Consider the following 19,324-nt stretch of genomic DNA (forward strand, 5'->3'; position numbering starts at 1 on the left):
AACTTTCTTGTGTCTCACTGCCTCCCCTTTAAGCCTCAAGCCAAATGACTTCATTGCCTTGTCATTCATGTGTAAGCAGGCTTTTTTTTTTTTTTTAAATAATAATTGTTTTAAAATAAACCTTTCCAGGAGAGACAATTTGGACCTGCCACTTGAGTCTGGCTCCTTTGTGACTGCCTTGTTCTCAGGAGCTGCCAGTCAGGTGTGTGTCTGCTGCAGCTTGTGCCAGGGACAGCCAGCTCTTCTTGTACTGTTTGCTGTCTGCCTGTAGGGAGCTCTAAACCAAACAGGGGCATTAACTTGCATTCTGCCTTCCACAGTTGAACCCTGACAAAGCCTGGGTTCTGGCTTGTGGGGTGAAATGGGATAACAGGTGTAACTGCCTTGTTTTGGATCGCAGCAGATCCGTGTGTGTTGGTACCTGCCGGAGCTGAATCACGCAGCAGTGCCTTGCTCCCCTTCACTTTGCTCACTGTTGGTTGGGATTTTTTTGCCTGTGTGTTTTGAAGCTTATTAAATGCTTCTCTTAGCCTAAATTGACGTGGTGATGGTGTCAGGATTTAAGCCAGATTACAAGCTGTGAGCAGTAATCTCCTCTTTATCCGTGGTGCAGAGGCCAGGCCCGCACAGCCCCCCCACCCGCGCCGTCCCTGGCGCTGCGGTCACCTGTGATCGGAGCTGCTCCCAGCACTGACCTGTGCAGCAGTGAGGACAGCTGTTGCTCGTGGCTGCATATAAAAACAAATGGGGCTCCGTGATGGAGGCAGGGGGTAAATCAAGCCAGGGCAGATGGCAGCGACTGTCTCAGTTCCACGCTTAGCTGCGATCTCCTCCAGATTCCCTCCTGGGGTAGAGATTTGCCCTATCCTGGTGCTCTGTGCCCATGCCTGTCTCTGATCCCAGGCTAGGCAAGAAAGATCAGTGGCTTCTCTTTTTATCTGTATTTTTTCCCTTTCCTGGTCTATTTAAATCTTATTTGCAAGATCATTAAGAAACTCAGGAAATGTGGTACTGGGAGCTCGTACGCAAACGAGCAATAAAGCTTTTGTCGAACATCTGCTTGTGTGATGTGGCTCTCGTTACGTCCCAGGGCTGATGCCGTCCTAAAGCTGAACGTTCAAGCAGGAGATTACATCAGCTCTGGGTTCAGAGGCGAACGGGCGCTTTGGAATCGGGGCAGTGAGCGTGAAGGGCTGCGCAGAGAGCCAGGAGCGGGGTGGTGAAGGGGCTGTTGTGGCTGCCTTGAGGGTACGGGGAAGCAGCGGGCTGGCTCTTCCCTAGAGCTCTGCACGCTGCTGTGAATGTTGATGTTAAGCTGCTTTTGTAGCCGTGGCGCAGGTTGTGGTGCTTGCTCTGAGCACAGCGAGCGGCTGCTTCCAGGCAGGTGATGCTTCGGGATAAGTTTTGAGCTGTGATGACAGATTAAGGGGTGAATCTTCCATTGCTGGACCCAATGTCTTAATGCAGAAGTTGGCCGAGACCCTGGGGTTTGTGCAGGGCTGCTGACAGCTGTGGGACAAAGTCAGCCGGGGCACAGATGGAACCTGATGGCCGGCTGGAGGATCGTGACGGTGCTGTCAATCCTAATTCGATGCTTTCAGCTGCCCCTTTTCCTGCCGCTCGCTCGCCCGCTCCCCAGGTGGCTGCTCTGCTGCATCCCCATCTCTGGGGCTCTCCGTCCGTCTCTCCGGGACTGGGATGCGTCTGGCTTCCCCGGGAAGGTCCCTGTCCCTGTGGCCGTGTCGTTAGGTGGCGCTGAGGGGCCGGCGATGGGGATCGAGAGGGGCTGATGGGGCCGGGCGGCCGTGCTGCCGGCTTCGCGCTGCGGGCAGCTCGGGTCGCTCCCGGGATCGGGTGCCGCTGTTCAGCAGAGTTCATTCCGCGGGTGTTTGCTGCACGGTGTCGCTTTCAGGCTGCCTGCCTGCAGCCCCCGGGCTGCGTTCACCACCAGCAGCACGTGGATCCAACGTCCCGAGCAGCCGGGGAGGCGAAGCGGCTCCAGAGCTGTTTCTGCAGCAGGGAAGGAGCCGCGCAAGCGACGCTGTGAGTGACAGCTGTGTGCTGCTGGAAGCTGAAGTTACAGCTGGGATGAGCTCGGAGATCTCGCTGGCTTTGCTAAGGGGCTGCTTGCTGAAACTGGCCTTCTAAAATGAGCGTCGAGAGCACCCAGAGCACAGGTAATCTAGTCCGGCGTGAGACGAGCCAGCTGGGGGCAGGTTGCTGGCCTGGCAGCAGGGGGGTCAGCGGCCGCTTAGAAACCAGCTCACGCCACCAAGGAAGATGTTAGGAAAAAGCCTCTCAGCCGTGTGATGAACGGATGAGCCTCAGCCTGGGCTGCACCTTCCCAGCCCTGCAGAGCCGCCGGGTGCTGCACTGAGCCGCGCTGGGCGGCCGGCGGGGAACAGATGGCTCCACCAGCTGACCTCAGCGCTTTGGCCCAGCGCAGCTCCCAGCAGCGTTCTGAGCCTCGGGGGGGGGGGGGGGGGGGGGCTCCACGTCTTCCCACTGCTGTCTCTGGTGGGAGTGGGGCCGAGGTTCCCGTTTCTGGGCTTCCCAACTTCCCTTCCCCTGCACTGAGGGAATGGGTGCCTCTCGGCTCAACCTCCTCCCTTCTCCAAAAGGACTCCGTGTGCATCCTTGCCCCAGAGCTCTCAGAGCACCCACATTTCCCCTCCTGCCCTTAAAGACTCAGTGTTCTCACTGCTCTGCACTCCTGTAAGTTTTCTGGGAGCCTGAAGCCAGACAAGGGATGAGATGCCCCGCAGGCACTGTGCCGCTAGAATGCACACATGCCATTGGACTGAAGCTGCACTGTCCCCATAGCCATGTGGGGCACCTGCACGGGGTGGGAAGATGCGCCCCCACTTGGGGTTCATCTCTGTGGACTTCGGTGCTGTGAGCTTTGTTGATCGTTCTGTCTCTGGGAAGGGCACAGCAGCTGCCCCAGGGCGCTGCTTAGGGACGAGTGAGGCAGGTGTTGGAGGATGAGGGTTGGTTACACCTCAGGAATGAGTGATTTCCTACCTTTCTGGGAAATTTCCACTTCCAGCCTCTGGGGCAGCCCTGCGGGCAGCCGCCACCTGGGAGGAGGAATTATCCCTGTGGTGACAAAGCCCTCCCTATTTATTTCAGCTCCCTTAATTACCGAGCGGAGGGGATGTGTGGCAGCAGAGCGGGGCCGTGGTGTGTGCACAGCCCCATCCCTGCGGCCTTGCTCCCACCTCTGCCAGCTCTGCTTCACTTTCTGTCTTCATTCTGGTTTTGATGGCCAGGATCAGGGCAGCGGGCAGCTCGGTGTGGGTACCAAAGCCCCAGACACCTTTAAGGGGCAGAGCAGTGATCCCATGAAGGTGCTCTTCGCACACATTCCTTTGTTAAATGAGCTCTGGGGTGAAAGGATGAGGTCGGTTCCCAGTTTCAGCAGTGGGTGGGCTCAGACAGCCTTACTTTGGCCACACTCCTAGGGGAGGCTGGCAGGAGCAGGACAGGCACAGAGCTGGGACCAAACCCCCAGCATCCATCCCACGTGCCACCATCAGGGCTCTGGTGTCGGCACAATGTTGAATGGCAAAGGGACCCATGGCTGTGCTGCTGGGGCTGCTGTGGGGTGCAAGGAGCCTGCGGTATGCATGGAGCAGCTTTGTCCTCCCAGAACAGCCCTCCTGTGCTTCTGCAGCCCTCCCTGGGCTCCCTCCACCCATAGCAGGATGTGGCTGTGCACCAGGAGCTGTCAGCGCACGCTGCGGGCAAGGAGCAGCAGCAGAGCCTCCTGCAGGGCACGCAGCGGGGGAAGGTAATGGGCTGAGGGGGTGCTGTGGGCTGAGAACCTGCCGGGGTAATGCACAGCGGTGTGGGAGGGAAGGAGAAGAGAGGGGCGGGCAGCTTTGTGCCCTCCCAGCCCAGCAAAAAGAGGGGGAGCGCAGCACACCCAGGTTGGATGGTGCTGAGTGGGGAAATGAGGTTTTCTCTTGGGAGGAAATGTCAACCCGTGCCTGGCAGGGCTGAGGGCTTCCTCCCAGGGTGCAGTCGGTGCTTCTGTTCTGCTCTGACCTTTATAACCACCAGGGTGCTTTTCTGGGGGGGAAATGTAACAAGGATTTGTGTTATTCACGTGTTGAAATAAGGTGGGTTTGATGATTGTGAGACAGTGCCATATGCTGGGGCTGTTACAGAACCTCGGGGCACGGCCATGGCAGCAGGGTGGGTGCAGGAAAAAAAGTTTATTTTATTTCAATACCTTCAGAGGAGAGAAAAGACGGCTGTCAGGCTGGCATGTGTGGCACTGTAGGCTCATCCCTGCTGCAGGAACCCTCCAGATGTACTCAGCTTTTCACTGTGCCCGGGTGGGTGTGTGAGCCCACGGAGGGGAAGCAACCCACGGGATGGAGATGGGATGGCGTGGGAACAGGACTGTTCCTGCTTGAAGGACCAGCCTTCCAGCGAGGCCCAATCCAGCCCTTGGTGGAAGGGTTACTTGCAGCCGGGTGCCCTTTCTTCTCTGCGGTGCTGAAAACAAGGGTGACCCTTGCCTGTTGGGCAGTGGCCTGTTGCTCAGCCTCCCCTCTCCTTTTCCTGGAGCACGAGAGTGGCATCATGCCCATACTGAGCAGAGGGCTGTGCACACCCCGAGCCCTACAGAATCCTCACGCCTTGGAGATGTGAGCAAGCTGTCCTGGAGGCAGCAGGGCTGCTGCTCATAAATGGGTTAAAGCGAAGGCCAGGAGGAAAACACAATTTCCATTTGTTTTGGCATCGCTTGCAAACCCCAGGGCCCCTGGCCTTGGGGAAAGGCGCTCACTGCGAGCAGCGGGCTGGCGTGGCTGAAACCTCTCTGGAAACGACCTTTCCATGAGGAGACACGTGGATGGGCGCTGGGCTGCGTTTGGTGCCGGGGGAGCGCTTGGTGGCACGGGCTGCGATGGTGCTGCAGGTGGCTGCGGTGCCGGTGCGGGGGTGACGGCCAGCCCGGTGCCACGGGGTGTCTCTCGAGGGGGTGGCCGTGTCCCCGGGCTGGGCACCTCCACCTCCAGAAGTGCCACGGGTGCTGCTGAGAGGACCCAGCGCCCAACCTGAGGGCAACGGGACCCCCTGGAGTTCTGCCCGTCTCCCCCTGCCTTTGCCGGGGCTCCCCCCGCTCTCCCCCCGAGCGGCGTGGGGGATCAGCTGATGCCTTAATACGGGCCCTGGCGACAGCTGGAGGCTGCTGCTGCCGGCAGGGGCTGCGCTCCCTGTGCCCCCCTGCGGCGGATGGGGGCCCGGGGCTGCTCCGTGCTGGCTGGGGGGCACCGCGATGGGCAGCAGGACGGTTCCCAGCGGTTAAGCTAGCAAACGGCTGGAAGGTATTTGGGGTGTACGTGTTTGGGGGGGGGGAACGTGGGCAGTCTCTGATTCTTTCTGTGGGTGGGCTGCAGGGGGGCAATGTCCGGGGAGAGGAAGGGGTCCTTGCCGTGGGCTGTGCCACTTTGCTATTTTTTTTTTCGTGGGGAAGCTTTGCTGCTTTGGCTCCTCGCGCCCGGAGCACGAATTTGGAGGGGGGACTGCAGCCAAGCGGCGAAGTTGCGGCTCGGCAGAGGGCAGGGGCCGGGAGGACATATGTCTCGTCCTTCTGCCAACCCCTCCTTTTCCTGCCCTCCCTTCCCGTGCCCGCATCTCTGCCTCCGTCCCCGATCCCCGGCCGTCCCGACCCGGCTATGGCTACCGGGGAGCCGCGAGCATGAAGCCGGGGGCAGCGGTCCCCTTGGAACACCTGCTGGCATTGACTGAGCTCGGCCCCCCCCGTCCCCGTGCGCACCCACCCCTCTCCCTCCTTCCTCCGCTCCCATCCCTCCCTCCCGCCGCAGCTGCAGCGCTTCCTCCTCCTCCTCCTCCTCCTCCAAGGACGAGTCTGGGACCGACGGCCGGACCCCCCCTCCCCACCCTGCGCCCCCCCCTTCGCCCTGGCACCTCGCACCCCTCGGCCGCAGCGAGGCCGGACCGTGCCTTGGGGCTGCCCCGGGCGGGGGGCGGCAGCGGGAGGAGCCCCCGGGAGCGGAGCGGGGCATGTAGGAGCCGGAGCGGCGCTGCTCCCGTGAGTACCGGGCGGACTGGGGGGGCCGGGCCCCCGACGGGCTCGGCAGGAACTTTTAGCGGTGAGTTGGGGTTTTCTGGGGGGTCTCCTGGAAATTTCACAGCCGCATCTCTCATCATCTCAAAATGGGGATGGGTCTATTTTAGAGGGAAGCGCAAAAATAAGCGCACCTTGCATAACCCGCCGCTCGCTTTTGTTTTCGATTAATCCACATCCGACTTTCTTTTTTTTTAAGCTGCGTTTCGGTGCGTTTCGGTGTGTGCGGGGCGCGCCGGGCCCTGCCCGCAACTGGTGCTGCGAGGAGGAGGAGGGCGGCGCGGGATGAAGGTTGAAAGGAGACAGCGCTGCGTCTCCGGGCAGCCGGAGGGGACGGTCGGGGCGGTTTTGCCGTTGTCCCCCTTCAGGGGCTCACTGAGGTCCCTGTAGGGCCGCCCCTCACCTGCGCAGCACCAAACGCGTTTCCTGGCCCTATCGGTGCCCCCGCATCCCCCGCGGCTCCGCTTCGCGCTGTCCTTCCCGGCCCCTTCCCGCTGGCTGTGGTTCTCGGGCTCCGATGCTCTTTTTGAGATAAGGTTTCTCTTTCTCCAGAAGGATTTTTGCAATTCGGGATTTTTTTCCTTCCCTCCCCGAGGTCACAGCATCTGCACGGTCGTCCCCCCCCCCCCCCCCCCCCCGCGGTGCTGGGGCTGCTAGCGGGGAGGAAGGGACGGATAGAAGCAAAAAGAGTCTTAAAGCGAGAAGTGAACTTTCCCTGTTGCATTAAAATAACATTCCGGGAGGTGGAGGAAGGCGAGGGCTCGGAGCACGCCTGGAACGGATTTCTGTGAGCCCTGAGTTGGTGCTGCCCCATCCCTCGCTCCCACATCAGCCCTTCTGTCTGCAGTCAGCGTGGGGTCCCCCGGTCCGTGGGCTCTGCCCTGTGCCACCACCCCTGTGGAGCTGCTGTGCTCAGCCTGGTCCCCGGCCCCCTGCTGCTGTTTGGTGCCTTCTCCCTCAGATCCCCTATTCCCACCCCCTACAAGGCCCAGGCTGATGCTGCGCTTTGCCAGCCGTGCCCAGGCGGCTCCTTGTGCTCTGCATCCCAATCCCGGCCATTTTGGCATCCTCAGGGCTGCACCGGCTGCTCTGGCACCAGAAACGATGCTACAACCCCAATCCCACAGGTAATTCCCGAGCCAACCCCGCTGTCCCCCCCAGACCCAACCTCGCACCCCCTCCTCTGCACCATCTCAGCGGCACTGCTGGGTTTGTTCCGTTGGTCTGAGCGGTGGCTGAGCAGCTCTGTGCCGTGCCCACCTCCTCGCTCTGCAGCTGTCACCGTGCTGTGGGGACAGAGCCAGGCAATGCTGCTCGACGTCGATCCCATTTGCCCAAATCCGCCCCCCGTTGCGATATAGGTTGGGGATTTTGGATGGCAGTTGCAGCCTGACACGAGCAGCCCCTTTGGAAGCGGCGCTTGGCTTTTGGAGAGGGCTGTGCTGCTCTGCGTGTGGACTGATGGCTGCTGGGGTTCTCCGGAGCTCAGTGCAGAACCACGCTGGGATGGGGTTTGGCCGTCCCGTGCCGGCGCTGTGGGCGATGCGCGTGGCACGCGGCTGATGGAGCAAATCTCAGCTGCAGTGAAGGCCTGGGGTGTATTTCAGTGTCCTTGAGGAGCCGTCAGACGGACAGAACTGCCGGGAGAGCGGCTCTGTTTGTTTTGGGTGGTGCGTTGCTCCCCTTCCTCCCTGCTCGGGTAGCTGGTGCCGGATTCCCAATGAATTATTTATCGTGGGACTAAAAATACCCGGGGATTGCGGCGAGGAGCGGCGGTGCGGGCCGGGCTGTGCCGTGGTGTGGGACACCATCAGTGTGAGTCACCGGGGGCTGTGCCTCACCTCGCCATTGTGGCTGCTGCAGGGGGCACGGATGTGGGAAGGGGTTGTGAGGCCGTTTGACAGCTCAACCCTGGCTGTGACACCAGGTGCGTGGAGAGGCACTAATTCGGGTTATTTCACATATTTTCAGCCCGAAATGCTGGCAGTGCTTTTCACTAAGTGGCCTTGTGCCATGTCACAGGACAGAGGGGTCCCTGGGGCAGCCCCAGCACAGACCCCAAACTTTCTCTCTCTATGCCAAGGATGCGTTAAGCAACAGCAGCTTTTAATTGTGGGTGACATTTCCAAGCGCCGGCTGGCAGGTGGCATCTTGCTGCATGCAGTGCCACCATGGCTGGCATGTGGCTGATGGCCCTGGGGCTTCAAGGCTGGGGTTGGTGTTCCAGGCTGCAAACGGCCCACCAGCCCTGCAATTCCAGTCATGCCAGGCAGCTAAAGGAAACCTTCATTTTCCTCCATTCTTTAGGAACTGCTGGGTAGTTGAGCTGGGTACCATGCAGCTAAAGCTGGTGAGCAGCTTATGGGGTTTTGGGGGGTTTTCCTTCCAGGCAGCAGCAGGAGCTGAGGGGCTCTTCTGCCCCATCAAATCCTGGCCCCACTGGCTCTGTGAGGGATCCACACTGCGCTGCAGAGGGTGCTCAGGGGAACACGAGGTTTCAGCCTGTAAATATTTCAGGTGACTGTCAGCGTGGAGAGAGCCATGAGGGAGCATCCAGCTCCTCCCAGCACCTCCTGCTGCTGTCCCTGTCCCTGCCCAGAGGCAATGAGGAGCATCCTAATGTGGCTCAGATGGGAAGGAGGGCAAAGTGGCAGCTGAATGGTGATGGGGTTGTGGAGGGAAGGAGGAACAGGTTGGGGAAGGTTTGTGGCTCTTGGGGATGAGGGTAAGGAATGTGGCACTGGGAGACAGCACCCTGTACTCCCAAAGGGGCTGAGCTGGAGGGCACAGGCCTATGGTCATCCCCACCCCACATCCAGCCTCCAAGGGAGGAGAGTCCCCCTTTCGCTGGGGTCACCCAGTGCTGGGGTGGCGCATGGGGCAGCGTCCCCAAATGGATGGGTGTGAAGGGCTGTGTCCATCCTCGCAGGGACACGGCGGTGGACATGGGCAGAGCGCCGGCGCACACTCTGCTGCTGTCGTTGGTGCTGGGCTGCTCAGCTGCCTTCACCGATGTGCTGCTGCCCGGCCCTGCAGAGCCAGTGGTCAACGTGGCCGTGGTGTTTGGGGGCACGTCCTACCCGCTGCACATCCGCTCCCGCCTGAGTCCCCAGAGCTTCCTGGACATGCCCCTGGAGATCCACCCCATCACCGTTGTTGTCAACAACACCAACCCCAGCACCCTCCTCACCCACATCTGCGACGTGCTGGCCAGCCACAAGATCCACGGCATTGTCTTCGAGGACAACGTTGGCACGGAAGCGGTGGCCCAGATCCTTGACTTCATCTCCTCTCAGACCCAGGTCCCCATCATCAGCATCAGCGGGGGCTCTGCGGTGGTCCTCAGCCCCAAGGTGAGGCTTTGGCTGCCGGTTATTTGGGGTATGGGATTGGCATCTGGTGGTTATTGGCCGGGGCAGTGGGGCTTTCCTTGGGTGTCCAGGCAGGATTTGGTCTCTCCTCCCATATTGGCTCCCAGGGATCCCGGTGCTGGCTGTATGGATGGCACCACCTCCTCCTGCTCAAAGAGAGCAGAGGCAAACATCTGGAAGGCTCCCCCAGATGCTTGGGGCAGTGGGCTCTTAATCCTAACGCCAAGCTCCTTGAGCTCCCCATGGCTGGGTGGCAGCAGGTGAGGTGGCCTTGGCTGTCCTGCAGCTGCTGTATCCATAGGGTGGCACAGGGGCAGCCCCCACTGCCCAGACCCCTCTGGGAGCATCGGAAAAAAAAAACCTGAAGGTGGAGGCAGTCTGCATGGTGAGGCCCTGCTGCCTGCTTACGACCTTCTGAAAATGCCATTCGCTGCATCATTTAAGACAGAATCAAATCAATTAAGATTTGCTAATGAGAGGCCAGATGGCCGGGGAGGTGGGGCAGGCGATGGAGCCGGCAGCAGGTAGCGGTGCAGGAGCTGCTCCCAGCAGCATGCGGGAAGCGACAGGTCCTCCGTCAGCACTGCTGCGTGGGTTTTGGTCAACGAGGTGAGAGACCTCAACCCTGTGCCATGGGATGCCCACGGCTCTGCGGAAGCTATGGGGCTGAACCCATAGGGTTGGGTGTCTCCAGACCACAGACCGCAGCAGCTCGTAGTGTGTTGGTGGTTTCCCAGTCAGCTGCAGGGATGCAGGGAGCCCCGTGCCATGGGGACAACCAGCCCCTGAGCCCTCCTTCCCCCACAGGAGCCCAGCTCAGCCTTCCTGCAGCTGGGCGTCTCCATCGAGCAGCAGATCCAGGTGATCTTCAAGGTGCTGGAGGAATACGACTGGAGCTCCTTTGCCGTCATCACCAGCCTCTACCCGGGCTACAACATCTTCCTGGAGCTCATTCGCTCCTTCACTGATGCCAGCTACTTCGGCTGGGAGCTGCAGGATGTGCTCACCTTTGAGATGAGCCAGGAGCAGAGCAGCTCCAGGACGCAGCGGCTCCTGCGGCAGCTTGATGCCCAGGTGCTCCTGGTCTACTGCTCACGGGACGAGGCTGAGTTCCTCTTTGAGATGGCTGGACAAGCCGGGCTGGTGGGGCCGGGCTACATCTGGATCGTGCCCAGCCTCACGGTGGGCAACATGGAGCTGCCGCCCACCTCCTTCCCCGTCGGCCTCATCAGCGTGGTGACAGAGAGCTGGAAGCTGAGTCTGCGGCAGAAGGTGCGGGATGGGGTGGCCATCATTGCCATGGGGGCAGCCAGCTTCTTCCGAGCCCACGGCTTCCTCCCGGATGTGGGACGGGACTGTCGGGCGCCCGCTGCTGCTGCCAACGCCAGCTTCTACCGGTGAGGTCTGGGGAGCCGCTGGCGTGCATTGCGTTGGGGAATGGGGAAGTGGAGGAGGGGTGCAGGGAGAGGATGCTTGCAGCTGGAGCCTCTTGGCTTGGCTTCTTCTCAAGCATTTTGGAAAGTCTCTTGCCTTGTCCATGGGGGCCTAGGAGGGGATTTACAACTCTTTGAGGGCTTCTTCGTGCTGCAAATGCTGCATCTCGGTGCTGCTGTGGCAGCATCTGTGCTTCTGCCCCTCCTCACCTCTAGCAGTTCATCCTCAGCACCTTGTTGCAAGGAGGGCTGCCTCGGCTCCCTGCTGCACAGGGGCTAAGCTGGGGCTCCTCTTCCCATCCTGCGTCTCTCTGGGGACCTGGGACCCTGGCTGGAGGTAGGGCAGCTGGGCACACGCAGGGCTTGCGCTCACTGGATGCTGTGCCCCCCAGGCACCTCCTCAACGTGACGTGGGAGCACAGGGACTTCTCCTTCAACGAGGGCGGTTACCTGGTCAGGCCCACCATGGTGGTGATCTCACTCAACCAACACCGGCTCTGGGAGATGGTAGGAGCCCCGGGGGCAGCATGAGCCACGCGAGCCCTACGGCTGACACCAACACGTTGGTGTTGTCCCTGCCAACTTGGGACCCTGCGGGGCTCCCATGCACGCCAGCAGCAACCTTGGCTTTGTGGCTGTGGCATTTCCCCCCCACAGTTGCATCTCCCTCATCCTCAGTCCTGCCTGTGCAGCACCGCACACCTCAGTGCGCACTTCCCCACCCTACAGCTGCTTCATCCCTTGCTCCTCTGCCAGCCCCACTCCAGGCTGTGCCTGATGCTTCTGGCCACGCAGGCACAGACCTGAAATAAGCCATCTGGAGGTGCTTTCTCCAGTTTAAAAACATTTCGAGTGAAAAATGGCTACCTCTGTGCACACAGCCCCGGGAAGAGAGAAAACCTCAGCCTGTCATCACTGGGGGAAAGCCTGCATGCGTGTGTGGGGGGTGGGAGCGGGGCAGCGCCCACTGCTCTGATTGCAGCCCAACGGCGCTCTGGGTCCCCCGTACGGCGGTGACGGTGCGCTCTCCTCCCTGGGGGCAGGTGGGGAAGTGGGAGCACGGCATCATCCACATGAAGTACCCGGTGTGGCCCCGCTACGGCTCCTTCCTGCAGCCCGTGGTGGACAACCGGCACCTGACGGTGGCCACGCTGGAGGAGCGGCCCTTTGTCATCGTGGAGAACACCGACCCCAGCACCGGCGTCTGCGTGCGCAACACCGTGCCCTGCCGCAAGCAGACCAACGCCTCGGCCAGGTGAGCAGCACTGCGCCCTGTGTGCCCCAGGCACGGCTGGGAGCTGCTGAGATGGGGCTGCAGACAGAGCAGGAGAGGTCCGTGCAGCCTGCTGGCTGGAGCGGTGCTGGGAAAGGCTCAGCCCTCATCCACAGGGGCTTTGGGAGCCCATCGGCGGGTCCTTCTGCTTCGCTTTCCCTTTTCCCTTTAGTTTCCTTTCCCCCTTCTCCCCTTTTTCCCACTCCCCTTTCCCTTCCCATCCCTCCAGCTCTCCGCAGAGGACAAAGCCCACCTCGCACACACTGCTGGCGTGCGCACAGTGTTGAGCACAGGGGCAGCTCAGGGCTGTGCCTCCTCTGCAGAACCCTGACCCATTTTTCTCGGCGCGGTCTCAGCAGCGATGGCCTCGCAGACCCCTACACCAAGCTGTGCTGCAAAGGCTTCTGCATCGACATCCTGAAGAAGTTGGCCAAGACGGTGAAGTTCTCCTACGACCTCTACCTGGTGACCAACGGCAAGCACGGCAAGATCGTGCGCGGGGTGTGGAACGGCATGATTGGTGAGGTAGGGCCTGGCAGCTGTCCTGCCTCGGGTGGGGAATGAGGAGGAACGGCTCCCAAAGAGTGGTGACGCAGTGGGGAGCAGGGAAGCCCCCCGGGGGCGTTCAGAACCGCAGGGATGCGGCACTGAGGGATGTGGGCAGTGGGGGCGGATTTGGTGACCAGTGGGATTTCCAACCTCTGGTTCTGTGATCCCCACAGGAAGGGCTGAGGGAGGTGGGGTCGTCTGGCCTGGAGAAGAGTAGGTTGCAGGGAGACCTCACTGCTTTCCGTGCTTAAAGGGAGCTTATAAAAAAGATGGAGAGTGACATTCTGTGCTTTTAGGTGGCCTGACGGTGACAGGGCAAGGGGGAAATGTTTTAAACTAACAGAAGATTTAGATTAGATGTTAGGAGGAAATTCTTTACTAGGAAGGCAGCAAGGTGCCCCATCCCTGGATGTGCCCAAGGCCGTGGATTGGCCCAGGGCCACCTGAGCTGGGGGGCAGCACACAGCAGGGGTGGCGCTGTGAGCTGTGAGGTCCCTCCCAACCCAACCATTCCATGGTTCTGTGACCCGGTGCCTTTGGCTCTCCTCCTCTTCCTCTGCCTGTCCTGAGGCCACCCGCCCTCCCCAGGTGTATTACAAGCGTGCAGACATGGCCATCGGATCCCTCACCATCAATGAGGAGCGCTCCGAGATCGTGGACTTCTCTGTGCCCTTCGTGGAGACTGGAATCAGTGTGATGGTGGCCAGGAGCAACGGCACTGTCTCACCCTCTGCCTTCCTGGGTGAGTGCGGGTGGCCTCAGCCCAGTCTGCAAGAGCAGGTTGGAAATAGCGCTTGGTTTTAATAACGTAAAAAAAATCCAGTTTGCAATTCACCGGGAAGGAGGCTGAGCCGCCGCCATCAGGGCTGTCTCCTCCCTAAGTAATCCCATTATTATTGTTTTTACCTCATCGTATTTTGCATGAGGGGTGGAGGTGTGGGGTCACCTTCACCAGCTCCATGGCCCTGGGATGCACAGGGCAGCCTGTCCTGCTCAGCAGGGCCGGGGCCGCATCCCGCGGTGCCACCGCCGCACCTCCCTGCTGATGAGCCCCATCCTTGCCGGGGGCGATTTGCACAGAAAAGAGTCTTGCTGTCATGGCCAGGGCCGCCACCAGGAGCGACCTGCGACCGCGTGGGAAACGTGAAGGGATTCGGGGTGTCAGGCTGGTCTGACGGATCCCTCTCGCCTTGCAGAGCCCTACAGCCCAGCCGTGTGGGTGATGATGTTTGTGATGTGTCTGACCGTGGTGGCCGTCACTGTCTTTGTGTTCGAGTATTTCAGCCCTGTTGGTTACAACCAGAACCTCACCAGTGGCAAAAGTGAGTGGGGAGAGGTGGGAGCTGGGAGGGGATACAGCCTCTGCTGACACCTGTCCTTCTGCCCCGTCCCCCCCAGGGCCAGGCGGTCCCACCTTCACCATCGGCAAGTCGGTGTGGCTGCTGTGGGCTCTGGTCTTCAACAATTCCGTGCCCATCGAGAACCCCAAGGGCACCACCAGCAAGATCATGGTGCTCATCTGGGCCTTCTTCGCCGTCATCTTCCTCGCCAGCTACACCGCCAACCTGGCGGCCTTCATGATCCAGGAGCAGTACATCGACACCGTGTCAGGGCTGAGCGACAGGAAGGTGAGGTGCAGATTGGGCTCTTCTCCCCCCGTCCAAAATTAAGGTTATCCAGGTGGGGAGCCCTTGAGGGGCTGCATGGCTGCACGTGCATGGGAGGACAGAGAGTTGGCTGGGGGAGATGCTGGGGACACAGCAGGGATGTGGCCTCCCCGTGACACTGCCACCCGGGGCTCCCCGCTGCAGTTCCAGAGGCCGCAGGAGCAATACCCCCCGTTCCGCTTCGGCACCGTCCCCAACGGCAGCACCGAGAGGAACATCCGCAGCAACTACCCCGACATGCACACCCACATGGTGAAGTACAACCAGCGCTCTGTGGAGGATGCCCTCACCAGCCTCAAGATGGGGTACTGTTCTCTTGGACAGGGTGTGGGGCCCCAAAACGAAGTACGGCCCAATATGACTCCTTGAGATGGGATCCAGTGCTCCTCAGGTGGGGTATGGATTCCTCGGCTGGGGTGCAGCCCCCTCAAGTGAGCTGCAGCTTCCCCAGTTCGAGCACAGCTCACCTGGAGGGTACTTTGGGGTGGTATGGTGGTGGGCTTTCCTAGTCGGGTTAGAGCTTCCTACAGCTGCCCCGGGTGGGACGCATGCCCCCCAGATTGGGTTCCTCTCCCCTGGATGGGGTTGTGACTCTCCAAGATGAGGCTGAGATCCTCCAAAGGGTATCGCCCTGGGATGCGGCCGACTGAAAGGGGCACAGCTCCCCAGAAAGGGATCTGCCCCCAGCCCGAGGAGCCCCCCCTCACCCAGCCCTCTCGGTGGTGGGCAGGAAGCTGGATGCCTTCATCTACGATGCGGCGGTGCTCAACTACATGGCGGGCAAAGACGAGGGCTGCAAGCTGGTGACCATTGGCAGCGGGAAGGTGTTTGCCACCACGGGCTACGGCATCGCCCTGCAGAAGGACTCACGCTGGAAGCGGGCCATTGACCTGGCCCTGCTGCAATTCCTGGGAGATGGTGCGTGCCCAGAGCCCCTGATCCATGGATCATCGTAGGGTAGCCTTAAGGGGTCCTTGGGGAAGTCATGCTGCTCCTTCAAGGTGATGTTCAAGCCCATCAACACCTCTCCAGCCACAGGATGGGGTTATTCCCAATCTGGTCTCTGCTCTTCTTGAGGGCTGCAAAATCCCATATGCACAATCTGAGAAAATTTCAGAGGAGGCCATGTGCAAGATCTGAGGGCCAGGGGGTGGAGCTGGGAATAGGAGATAGGTTGGGAGGGATGAGGTGGGAGAAGGCCTGGAGATGGATGAGCAATACGAGGGATGCTCAGTGGTGAGGGCTGAGCCAGTGATCTTTAAGGTCCCACCCAACCCAATCCACACTAACTCTATCATAGCAGCTTTGGGGTCTGGGTGGATTTTATCCTCTTCCACCAAAATGGTGGGGTCAGGGCAGGCAGGGGCTTTGCTAGGGGGAGTGATGCCCATGGTAGGCTTTTACCCCATCCCTGTGTGTGCCTGGTCCCAGGTGAGACCCAAAAGTTGGAGACGGTGTGGCTGTCGGGGATCTGTCAGAACGAAAAGAACGAAGTGATGAGCAGCAAGCTGGATATTGACAACATGGCTGGAGTCTTCTACATGCTGCTGGTGGCCATGGGGCTCAGCCTGCTGGTCTTCGCCTGGGAGCACCTCGTCTACTGGAAGCTGCGGCACAGCGTTCCCAAGTCCCACAAGTTCGACTTCCTCCTGGCCATCAGCAGGGTCCGTGCCGCGCCGCGGGGCGCCGGGAGGGGACAGCCTTGGGCACCGCTGCTGGCTTTGTGTGGCGGGGAGTTGCCGGGGGACAGGAACTGCCCCACGGTGGGGATGGGGCTTTGTGGGTCCAAGTTGAGCTTGCAATTGATCGAGGCCAACTCCTGGCTCTTCCCACCCCTCCTGCAGCGTCGGCTCACGGTGAGGCCGTATGCAGCTCTGTGTATGCGGTTCTGCTGACGGCGCGGTCTCCCCGCTGTCTCCGCAGGGCATTTACAGCTGCTTCAGCGGGGTGCAGACCCTGGGCAGCCCCGGGCGGGCGCCCACGCCCGACGTGACGGCGAGCTCAGCCCAAGCCAACGTGCTGAAGATGCTGCAGGCGGCCAAGGACATGGTATCGACGGCCAGCGTGGGAGGCTCGCTGGAGCACGCCACGCGAACCATCGAGGACTGGAGCAGCCGCAGCGAGCACCTCCAGACCACCTTCTCGCTCAGGACGCCGCAGCTCGTGGTGCAGAACAGCACCGGCACGCATCGGGGTCCCTCCTGCGGCCCCCCGCACCCCGAGAGGCTGCGCAGAGTCTACGCGCCCAAAGGGCCGCCCCGGGAGCTGCCTCTGCCCATCCCCGTGGACTCCCGGGAGGAGAGATGGAGAGGGCCGAGCGAGCGCACCGCCCGCGTCCTTCACCCCGTGAAGCTTCAGGGCGGCGGTGCGGCGGACAGAGCCCTCCCGGGGCCCTTCCCGCACCTCCCGGCGAAGGCGGCGCCGGACGGGGATTTCGAGGAGCACGCGCTGATGGGGAACCATATCGGCGCTCCCGTTGCCGCCCCGACGCCTCCCAGGGAGCTCCCGCCGCCGGACATCTACCGGGAGCACAGGCGGGCGGAGCGGCCGCCCACCGCCCCGCTGCTCTGCGGCGACGGGGCGGGGACGGCGTCGCGGCCGCTCCCGGCGTCGGAGGCGAGAAGGGAGGCGGGGAACGCGTCCCTTCCCCTCGCCTGCGCCCGCGGCTCCTTCCCCAAAGCCGCCAGGACTTGCAGAGCCGCGGCAGAGCGGGAGCAGCCGAGCCGGCGGGCGAGCGCGGAGCGAGCGTCGCGGGAGCGGGGAGAGAAGCGTCGCGGTGCGGGGCTGCGGCGGTGCGGGGCGCGCCCACCCGCTGCCCGCGGCGACGTCCCCGACCTCTTCCCCGAAGCCGAGGCCGCCCAAGGCTGCGGTCCGCGCTGCCCCGAGGCCGCCGGGCGGCTGGCCGGGCCGGGCCGGGCGCCGCGCTCCCCTCTGGCCCGGCTGCCGTCCTACCGAGAAGCGTGCCGGCAGAAGCCCCGCGGCACCGCGTGCGCGCCCTACGCCTGCGCGGACTCCTTCGCCCACCCGCCCCTCTGCCTGGGCCGTTCGTCCCGCGAGCACCCCGAGGTGCCGGGGGGCGGCCGGGGGCCGGGGCGCTGGGACGGAGCCCACAGAGACTGGGGACGGCGGGGGGAGCCGGGCTGGCCGCGCGCGGTGGGCGCGGAGTGGTTGGCGGCCCGCGGGGTGACGAGTCCCTGTGCCGGCGGGTCCTGGCGGCGGGTCTCCAGCCTGGAGTCCGAGGTCTGATGGGGGCACGGGCGGCTCCGAGAGATGTGCCGCTCCCTGCTCGCCTCCGGCCTGGGTGGAGAGAAGCCACGAGCCCTTCGCCCTGCTTCCCTCCTGGAGCATCCTCCATCGCCGACAGTGGGATGCGCCAAACCAGGTCTGCTCACTTTGGAGGCCAAAGGAGCCTCCTCGAGGCTGGACTGGGCTCTCCCCGCAGGCAGGGCTGGCTGGGGACGTGGGGACGCTGAACTCATTGTCACCATGTTTCTGTCTTGGTTTCATTGAGGGACTCCAGGCGTCCCATCCAGGTCATTAAAGAGACGTTTTGAACTGGCTGGGGGACCCTTCTTCCAGTGCTGCTGCTGAGCCCCTTGCTGCTCTTGGCTTTGTCCCCTCAGCCGCAGCGATGCCCGTGGCCCTGAGCCCCATCCCTGCTCACGTCCCTGTGCCTGGCTGCCCCGGTGTGATGAGCCGAGAGCGAGATGGGAGAGCAAATGCAGTGCAGGATGTGGGGGAAACGGACGGAGCTCAGTGCAACCTGCTGGCTGCAGCTCGTCTCCTGTGTGGGAACTGCTGAGTCACAGCCTGAAGCACTGATTGAGCACCTGGAAGAAGAGACCCGCTCAGCCCTGAGCACAGGTGGAGGCGATTCACCTGTGTGCTGGGAAGGGGTGGAGCCGCACCTCTCAGTCCTCCTTTAAGGGCTGACTGCCACTGGGGAAGGGTCTCTTGCTGCAGATCCCTCTTCTGTGCAGTTTTTCTGTGAGCCTGTATCTTCGGAGATGGGTGAGCGTTTTCCTTTTTGTAACGCCTCGCTGTGCTGGTCCTGCTGCTGTTATGCTGTGCCATCGCCCCGCAGCCCTCCTGGGCTCGCAGTCCCTTTCCTGTCCCAGCTCAAGGCTGGGTTGGCACCATGGGGAGAGCAGCAAAGCCCTGGGGAGAGCTGGACGCTCACTGCCCGAGGACAAACATGCTGGCACGGCCTGTCCATCCATCCATCTGTTTGTCCATCCATCCATCTGGCCTGGGTTACGTCCAGCCACTGTCTCTGCATCCGCCCCCAGCCTGGCTGCCATCACGTGCCAGCGTTTTAATTCCCGTGACTTATTTATCATCGCAATTGTCACTTAATTGCTTTGGCAGCCCCTCCGAGGGCCTCCCGGAGAGGGAGAGCAGTGGCGATGGAGAGTGGAAGGGATGGATAAATGAACCCATGGTGCTGGATGGAGGGGTGGGGCGCGAGCTGGGCTGGCTGCAAGGGGCAGCTCTGGCCGATGGGTGCCCATGGGGACAGGCTGTCACCGTCGGTGTCCTGGGAAGTTTTCCCCACGTTGTGGCTTTGTGGCCCAAAGACACCATGGCACGCGTGGTGTGGTAACTCTGCCCAGGCTCAGCAGTGCCCAGGGCCAGGCTGGGTGTGGGGGCAGTAAGGACAAAAGAGAAACCTCCCCAGCCCACGTTTTCAATTAATTAGTTATATCTCTGGTGACTCAGCAGAGGCCAAATGCATTTCCCTCATGTTTTATTGAAGGACTTCACTGCGGGAGGTGGAGGGCAGGGAGGGATGAGGTGGCAGTGGGTGGCACGGGGTGCCTGCAGGAGGTGGCACTGGGGATGGGCGCCCATGGGCTGAGCACGGCCCCAGAGCTGCGCTGCTGATTTGTACAGTGACCGGGATGTGGGACGGCTCGTTTTAACTCCAT

At 61.7% G+C, this 19,324-nt stretch overlaps 1 protein-coding gene across 1 annotated transcript; it reads left to right on the forward strand.

The window, feature by feature from the left end:
• Positions 1-9,048: 9,048 nt before the first annotated feature.
• Positions 9,049-17,642, forward strand: GRIN2C (glutamate ionotropic receptor NMDA type subunit 2C; the record flags this gene model as incomplete). The annotated part of the gene is made up of 12 exons (XM_079544412.1): positions 9,049-9,456; positions 10,282-10,871; positions 11,300-11,414; positions 11,951-12,162; positions 12,504-12,705; positions 13,318-13,471; positions 13,926-14,051; positions 14,128-14,357; positions 14,541-14,701; positions 15,127-15,314; positions 15,828-16,060; positions 16,320-17,642. The coding sequence occupies 12 exons, from the start codon at positions 9,049-9,051 to the stop codon at positions 17,640-17,642; spliced, it is 3,942 nt and encodes a 1,313-aa protein (XP_079400538.1).
• Between the last annotated feature and the right edge of the window lie 1,682 nt (positions 17,643-19,324).

Source organism: Tetrao urogallus (assembly GCF_951394365.1).
Source record: "Tetrao urogallus genome assembly, chromosome: 18".
Classification (NCBI taxonomy): Eukaryota; Metazoa; Chordata; class Aves; order Galliformes; family Phasianidae; genus Tetrao; species Tetrao urogallus.